The following is an 8,868-nucleotide window of genomic DNA, read 5'->3' on the forward strand; positions in this document are numbered from 1 at the left end:
CCTCTAGCAAAGAACATGGCCCTAACAAGAGTTTGATGTAAGAATGTATTTGAGTTAGAACAAAAAGCCTTGAACAGCAATCAGAAAATTGGATCAACTCACGTCCCAGCTTTTACACCAACCAACTACACCTCAGGCAAGACATGTCACTTCTCTGGGCTACATCTTATTTATTAAACTGAATCAGGATTTAAAAAGCTAAAGCTACTTCCAGATTGGTCACCTATTAAGTTCAGACTGTGTGCTGCTTTATAGTTGCCATGGCTCCCTTTTCTTTGCTTGGAGAATAATCAGGAGGTGACTACATCAAAGGAAATTAAGAGAAGAAAAGAAGTTTGTAAAGTATACTAGATGATGAACTCAAAATAATAGCAATCCTATTTTGAGTGCTTACCATGTTCTAGAATATTATATCAATTATTTTTTTTAACAGAGAAGTCACTGATACTCAGAAGGAATGAAAACTGCCTAAGATCAAACATTTCATAAGTTACTCAAATTGCTGTTATTAACTGCTGTGGTTTCCAGCCTCCCAAAACTAGAAAATAGCATTGAGGTACCTATTTTTTTCCCCTTTTTGTTAAAATCACCTGCAGAAAGGCAGAAACCATTTAGATCAAATTTGTAATTTTATTGAGAAGGAAACTGACTCTCGAGAAGATTGTTATTTGACTGAGTGAAAATGCTAAACTCACGGTGTTTCTTAAATTTCTTTGATGATTTAATATATATGTTCATTACAAAAAATCTGGAAAATATAGAAAAAGATAAAAAATGAAATACAAATATCAATAATCTCACCATTCATGAAAAACCATTGTTAACATATTGCTGCATTTCCTTCCAAATTTTTCCATCCACTGAACAATAATAATTGTTATTATTATTATTACAAATTGTGATTCCCCTTTTTTCATTTATTATTCTAACTTTAGTGAAATTTTTCAACATTAAGATTTAGGAGGGTGTCTCACCTGGGGGATAATCTTCACATATCAGTATAATGAACTCTTGCAAGCTGCCCAGGGTAATAGCCATGGAGGTCCTTTCCTTGATGAGCAATGAATATATTAGTGGGAACAGTAAGGGGGTGAGAGAAAAGCAATTATTATGATTAGTTCTTTACAGAAGAAAACCAGCTGTGGTATCATAAAAAATACATTCAGTCTTTATCCCCGGTTCCTGGCACAAAGCTCATAAAACCTTTGGAATCTCTTGATAGGAGTGTCTTTTGTCATCCATTTTTCAGGATTTAGTTTTCAGGATTCATAAAGAAATACTTGACATGTCAGGTATTAGGTTCACAATATCAGAAAAAAACAAATAAGAGAATATATAAAACCAGTGGGTCAAATGTTGATAATTGTTGAAAGATGGAAATGGATAAATGGGGGTTCCTTATACTATTTTTTCTACTTTAGATATTTTTACAAACTTTCACAATGTTTAAAGAAACTCTGATAATTAAGTATATAGGGGCTAAAATTAAGTATATAAGAAGCACTGTGAAGGTCAAAGCACAAGGTGCTTGTAAACCTAGAGGAGGGGCTGTAGCCCTGCCTGGGAGGGCTGGGTTGTGAGGAAGTTTGGAAGCGCAAGCATGAGTGAATGAGGTGGAGAGGGAGGGGGAGTCTTCTGAGGCGTGAGGTGAGCTGGGTGTGTGCAGCTGAAACACAGTGGTGTCAGGGGGAGGGGCTGAGGGCTAGTGGTGTCCAGATCTTACTTTTTTTTTTTTTGCGGTACGCGGACCTCTCACTGTTGTGGCCTCTCCCATTGCGGAGCACAGGCTCCGGACGCGCAGGCTCAGCGGCCATGGCTCACAGGCCCAGCTGCTCCGCGGCATGTGGGATCTTCCCAGACCGGGGCACGAACCCGCGTCCCCTGCATCAGCAGGTGGACTCTCAACCACTGCGCCACCAGGGAAGCCCCAGATCTTACATTTTGAAATAAATCTTCTTTTATAATTAATTACTTTCCTTTTAGATTATGGTTATAGCATTATATTGATATTTTAAAATTACGTGTTGTTGGATTATGTTATTTACAGATTTTATTTCAGAAAAGTATCAGGGACATTGCAAAATATTTGTTATAAACAAAGGGAGGGTTTGTCTGAAAGGTTGAGAACCACCGAGGTAGGTAATAGGGAATCTTTGTAGGATCTTTAAGATTTGTGACAAACGCAATTTTTATTTTAGAAAGATTTTGCTGGTGGCCGTATGGAAAACAAATTTGAGGACAATCTGACTAGAAGTAGAAAGACTGGTCAGGAGACAATCGTAGTAATGTACTATGTGGGGAAGCTCTGGACTTTGTGGTGGAAATGTGGATGAGAGGAGAGGTCTGACTGAGATCACTGTTAAGAGAGAGTGTTGAGAGTGAAAAAGAAGGAGGGGTCCAAGACAAGGCCGAGGCTTCAGACATTGGGAAGAAGGCTGCCATTCTCCAGGAAACAGAACACAGGAAGGTGACCCCTGTTGAGAGGATGACTCTAGAGTCTGCGGTATGTGGGGTCTTTTGGGACCTCCACAGGTTCTGAGCACTTGGTATGTGCCAGAAGAATTCAAGAAGAGTCAGTAGAAAGCAGTGCATAGGTCTGCATGAAGTAGCTTGCCAAACATGTGTCAGATGGTGAATGGAAACTTAAACTATGCCTCCATTCCAACCAGCATTTATTGAATGTACGTAACGTACTCTGCACACTGCTAGGTTCTGCAGATACAAAGGTGACCAGGAAGCAGGACTTGTCCTCATAATGCTCTTTATGTGCTGAAATTGTGATCTGAATAAAAGGTCAGTGGGGTACAAAAGAGGGAGGGGTGTCTAGGGCTTGGGCAAGTAACTAGAATGGGGAAGAGGTTCCAGGTGAGGGGAATTATAGGAGCCATGACTTCGACAGAGTTGGGATCAGTGTGGAGTGTGTGGGGGCCAGTGGGGATCTTGCTGTCTAGCTCGTGCAAAAGGCAAGTGCTCTAAGCAGGGCGGGTCTGTCTGTCTATGCAAACAGGACCTCAGGGAGCTCTAATTTTCATAAAAACCACAGGCTGTCTAGACCTGCCCTGCGTCTGGAATAATATGACTGATCCCTGAATAGTAAATAACAGCAGGGGATTAGGTCATAAGAAGAATAACTGGCACTGTAATAGAGAACAAATGACATTTCTGAGTGCACAGGAGTGGGCGATATAGCTTTCTTAGGCGCCCATCCAGCTTCCAAGCACTACCTTGGAAAGATTACCCTACGGCCACGTTATACTTTGTTAAGCATCCAGGTGGAGTTCCAGAATGACACTGGTATCTCACAGTTGCTATACTGTTTGCACTAGGCTGTGTTTTGACTCTGGGCTCCTCCCTGGCGCGAGTCCAGGTAAGTAGCCCAGGCACTGCTCCTAGAAGCGGTCTGGGCAAGCTGTCTGAGAATGGAGAGGCCCCTCACCAGTACCAGGTAACACGCCCACCCCAAGTCTCTCGGGAGTCTCCCTGGGTAGGTTTTGGAGTGGAGAGAATGGGAAAGTGTGTAAGCAGGCAGCAGTTGGAGGGAGGGCTGGGTGGAGACATGGAGAGTTTTGAGAAATGAAGGCATGATACATTTTTCCTCCACCTCTTTGGGTAGACTTTCCAAGTTCCCCCATGTGGCCTTCACCTCAAACAGGAGAAAGCTCTCGATTAACAGGTCAAAATGTCTGTTGTTTGGAAAAGAATTTGTACCTCCCAAGTGGCAATGCCTGGCCTGGCGTGGCAGTCAGTATTCCCAGAGGCTGCACAGTACCCGGCCTCTCCCAAGGCGGGGCTGGGTGTTACGCAAAATCGATTAATGGGTAGGAAAGCTGGGCTGGCCTCCAGACCTGGCCCAGGAGCCCCGCCCTGGACTCTGCTCAGACCCATTTTATTGACTTGGCTTACAAGATTCTTGAGTCAGCTGTAGAAAGGCCTTTCCTTCTCCCTGGGTGGGAGTAGGAGTCCAGGTGTGTCTGACTCCACCGCACAGTATTTACCAGTCCCTGACAGCTTGGCTCTTTGAGGTGACACGTTCAGTCCAGACAAGAGCAAACCAGTCCCCTGGAAGGGTGAATGTAACCGGAGCAGGCTCTGAGCTTACCTGCAGGCAAAATCCAAAATGCACAGGGGAGGATCCCTCTAGAGAATGAGGTAGCCTGTGTCACAGTGACGATGCAGCCCTTCTGTCAGTGTTGGGCTTCATGCATTACAAAGCATCTTTACAGAGATGATCTCATCTAATTTTCACAGTCACCTTGCCAGGTAAACATTATTAACACCCCATTACAGAAAAGGAGACCGAGGCTCAGAGAGGTTAAGTAGAATTTCTAAATATCACTCAGCTGATAAATGCCAGAGGCATGAATCAAACCCAGTTCTCTAAACTCCATGTCCCATCCAGAGTCATCTTTGTGTTTGTGTGATGACTTCTTTTCAGAAGAGTTCAGAGTTATTTTTGTGTGAACTCTGTGATTCTCTCACTGTGGGCAGATAGGAAGTAGATGTCCTGTACCAAAGGAATAGGAAGAGAAATAGACCCGGCAGTGTAAGGCTGCTTTCAGTTCAATAAAACAAGGGTTTTATGCAACAGAAGGCTTTGGTCCCATTTACGTTTTATTCTTGGGCCATCGATGAACTCAGAGAAAGAGTGAAACTACTAAGTTTCCGTCTGTGTGGTTGCATCCCATGTTGCAAAAGCATGAGAATGGTTTGTTTTATCCCAAGAGTAAACGGGTCCCCTCTGAAATTTGGGCTTGTGTTCCTCACTAAAGCTCTTCCCAAGCAGAAACCAACATCCTTCCAATCTTTTGGGAATTTGGAATCGCCTGTTTGCTTGGATTCTGCCATGAATGTGGGATTTTATTTTTTTTACAACTTTCTCTAAACCCAAAGAAACTTCCCTAGAACCTCTGGCAGCAGTTATCTCTTAATCAGGGAGCAAGCAGCAGGGGGAGCAATTCCAATTCCCTAGGTGTCTGTCCAACTTGCTGCAGCTCTGGAGGCGTCTCTATTTGGAAGAACATTACCTGGGTGGGATCCCTGGGTGGCGGTCAATAAATTCTTGTAGCTGGATGGCAGTCATGATGGATAGGATTCTGAAAAAGAAATTAGAGTGAAGTTTCATATTGCAAGTTTATATACATTTCCAGGCATGAGCTATCTAGTACTACAAAGTCTGTCTTGAAGGACCATCATAGGACCATCATAGCTTCTGCTAGACTATTTAGGGAAGGAAATAGACTCAAACAAAAAGAAATGGGGAAATGCATAAGCCAATACATATAGACATGCTTTTCTTTAAAAATAGAAAGTACTGTGCAAGTTGGGCACGTAGCCTCCTTTCTCACCCTTCTTAGGGTGCCTTCCTACTGCATGAGCTTGCAGGCTAAGCACTGCATCTTCCATACTCCCTCACAACTAGAGTTCTGGATATAAATTAGGATCCTCCATTCAGATGTAGTTGAGTGAGATTTGGAAGATGAAAACGAGACAGAGGCTGTTTCCTGCTGCTTTGACTTGTTCTACCGGCAAGGCGGTTATGACGATGTGGTTTTTTTTTGTTTGTTTTTTGTTTTTTTTTCAGCAGAATGCCCCTGTCCAATCTCCAGCTTTGAGGGTGTCGGAAGGCAATTGTGTTGAAGGCAGTGCTGAATGCTGTGTTCTAGTGTTCAAACACCAGCTTCGTGAGTGTGGAGAGGGGGCTGCAGGGGCAGTGCAGGTGGCTTTGGGACTAGGTTCTTGAACTCAATTGTCTGGAAGCAGTTTCCTGATCAGGGCACAGGTAGCTGCTTCCATGATGGGTCAGTTTTGTGAAGGTGTTCTAGAAGCTTCCTGGAGGCCTTCCCCAGAGCCTAACCCTCCAATCTTTCCAATGATTTTGTAAGCACCTCATTATCTACATCAAACTCTTTCTGTTTCCTATACTGGCCCTGGATTTAAACATGTAATATATGATGTTTCCAGTCTAAAATTTCATATTGCATCTGATTATCTACTGGAGAGGACTTGCCACAGAAAAACCACTGCATCTAAGTATTCAGTTGAGAAAGAGTCTACAATGGGGAGGAAACTGAGTGCCTGGGGGACAGAGGTGGGAGAAAGCCTTACTTTTCTACAGTTTATCTTCTGTGTACCTTCTGAATTTTGTACTATGTGTATATACTATGTATATGCAAAGACAGTTGGGCCTCTGCATAAACATGGTGTAGCAGGAGAATGTTGGACTGAGACCCATGTGACCTGTGGCAAATCATTTCCCCAAAGGAGTGGACTAAAAGTTTGTGTCCCCCTGAAATTCATATGTTGAAACCCTAATTCCGATGTGGTGGTATTTGGAGGGGGAGGCTTTGGGAGGTAATTACATTATGGGTGTGGAGCCCTCATGAATGGAACTAGTGTTCTTATGAAAGAGACCCCAGAGTGCTCCCTGGGCCTCGTTCTGCCATGTGACGATACAAGAAGTCGGCAGCCTGCAACCTGGAAGGGGTCTCACCAGAGCCCGACCATGCCGGCACCCTGACCTTGAACTTCTAGCCTCCAGAACTGTGAGAAAGAAACTTCTACTGTTTACGAGTCACCCAGCCTCTGACATTTGTTATAGCAGCCTGAACAGACTCAGGCACCCACTGAGTATATGGATGAATACAATATCTTTCTGGAGAATTGAGGCAGAAATGCATGTGTGTTTTCTAACCTAAAAAGCATCAGTATATGCATTTCTACTTATGAGCACGTATAATGTGTCAGGTACCATGCATGAACTCATATTAGACTCCCAGAAACCCTGTGAAGTGTTTATCACTACTTTACTGACGAGAAAACTGAGATTCTGAGAAGTAGAATAACTTCTGAGGAACCATGGTTAGAATCCTCTGGCTCCAGAAACATTTATCTTAACGACTATGCTATATCACAACAACCATGGCGCACCCAGACCATCAGCCAACACAAAACTGGGACAGCCCAAAAGAAGCAGTAACCAGGAGGGAGAAAGGATTGGAAAAAAGGGTGTGATGCTTCTCTCTCTTCTTTTTATAACTTGTTAACTTACTGTCCACAGGCCAGCTGGCTGCTTTATTTCACCTCCATGTTTTTCAAGCAACTTGAAAATTTTCAAACAAGATTATAACAGAACAGTTTGGCTATCCAACAGAGCCTGTTAATTACAAAGTGTGTTTTTACTTTTAGCACTGGTGTGCTTAGTTAAAAAAAAAAAGATGGAAGAAAGAATGACAGAGAAAATCTGAGTAAACACAATTGAGTTCTCCCTTAAACTCAGACACATGACTGCTGGGATTTCATTTTACTAGAAGTGACGTGCTGGAGAGAAGAATGCAAGATATTTAGGACATTTGTGCTCCTAACAAAGAAAACACCTCGTGTGCCTTTGATGATAGAGTGATTGCTCAGCGCCTAGAAATTCTGAATCAGCACCGCAGAGAACACCAGTCCTGGGTGGCTGTAACTTGGCTATGCCAAAGAAACCCTTTCAGAGGAGCACATTAATAGCCCTCTTTGAGTCTAAGCCTAAGCTTCCAGAATAATCAGGAGACCTTGTCTGGGTGGGTGACATTGCCATTCTGCACCTTTAGAGGATGCCTCTACCATGTGTACAGGGTACCAGATCACATTTTGTGTGGTTAGCTATCATCTCTTGAACACGTAAGAAAATGTAGTTTGCAGTAAGATATGTCGGTGCATTTTATTTTAATCTTAAAAAGTAGAGTCACGTACCAAATCTGAATGTGACTCACTTATGAGCACATGTTAAACTTGCCATCATTTCTATACTCACAGCCAACACTGCACAACTGTTGTTAGAGGCACCATGAACAACATAACTTTTATCTCCTTTAAAATAGATAATTTTTTAGTTGCCTTAATAGAAGATTCTCCTTCTGATGTGCCCTTAGTAAAATTCTTCCAGTGCAAACACGAGCTCCGTCTGTACCTTCATCCTACCTTTCGTTCAGTCTCATATTAATCTTGGGAAACCTTAAACGTTTTTCTTTTTTTAAACTGAAATACAATATGCTCAGGGTAAATAATGCTATAAAATAATATTAAAACCACCCATAAAAAACTATTTTCATTTTTTATATTTTATGTATACATACTCAGGCTTATACTTAAAAACTTGAAAACTCAGTAGACATTCTATTTCATAGTTTTGGATTTTCATTTAACAATATTTCATGAAAAATTTTCCACATCGCCACAAAGTATTCTTAATTCTAATATTTAGTGTTCTTTTGTGTTGTTTGGTGAGGCCCACCTATCACTCTATTCAAACAGTATCCTCTCCACTTCCACCCCTGGACTCCTCATCCATGCTCTATGCTTGATTTTTCTGCACAACACTCATCACCATCTGCCATACTGTATGTTTACTTAGGTATCTTGTTTATGTCTGCCTTCCCCATTAGAAAGTAATCACCATGAGGGCAGGGAGCTTTGTCTGTTGTGTTCACTGCTGTACCTCTAGGGCCAAAGATAATAACTGATACATGGTAGACATTTAATAAATATTTACTGAATAACTGAATGTGCCATAATTTATGAAACCCAGTAACCTGATGTTGGACATTTTGGTCATGCTGAACATCTATATGTTTGATTCTATTGAATTCATTTCTTAGGATACATTCCTAGAAGCGAGTCAAGGTTTGGGCATCTTCATGGCTCTTACTTATGAGGATTTTAGCCACTTTCAGTTAATAAGGCTGGACCCTAAATCACTATGGTTAGACTCCTAGGGCACAGACATTAAAATTTAATAATAGAATTTTTATTATGCTAATTTCAGAAGGCGAACTAAGGTAAATGAATAAAAGATGTACATTCCAGCAAACTTCCTCAAAGTTAATATTC

General features: G+C 42.0%; 1 protein-coding gene across 1 annotated transcript in view; it reads right to left on the bottom strand.

Moving 5' to 3' along the window:
- SPMIP3 (sperm microtubule inner protein 3) overlaps positions 1-5,080 on the bottom strand; it is a 32,322-nt gene extending 27,242 nt beyond the window's left edge. The window contains 2 exon segments of the mRNA XM_019920324.2: positions 975-1,070; positions 5,025-5,080. Coding sequence (XP_019775883.1) covers positions 975-1,070; positions 5,025-5,080 — 152 coding nt within the window.
- Between the last annotated feature and the right edge of the window lie 3,788 nt (positions 5,081-8,868).

This window comes from Tursiops truncatus, chromosome 1 (genome assembly GCF_011762595.2).
Source record: "Tursiops truncatus isolate mTurTru1 chromosome 1, mTurTru1.mat.Y, whole genome shotgun sequence".
Classification (NCBI taxonomy): domain Eukaryota; kingdom Metazoa; phylum Chordata; class Mammalia; order Artiodactyla; family Delphinidae; genus Tursiops; species Tursiops truncatus.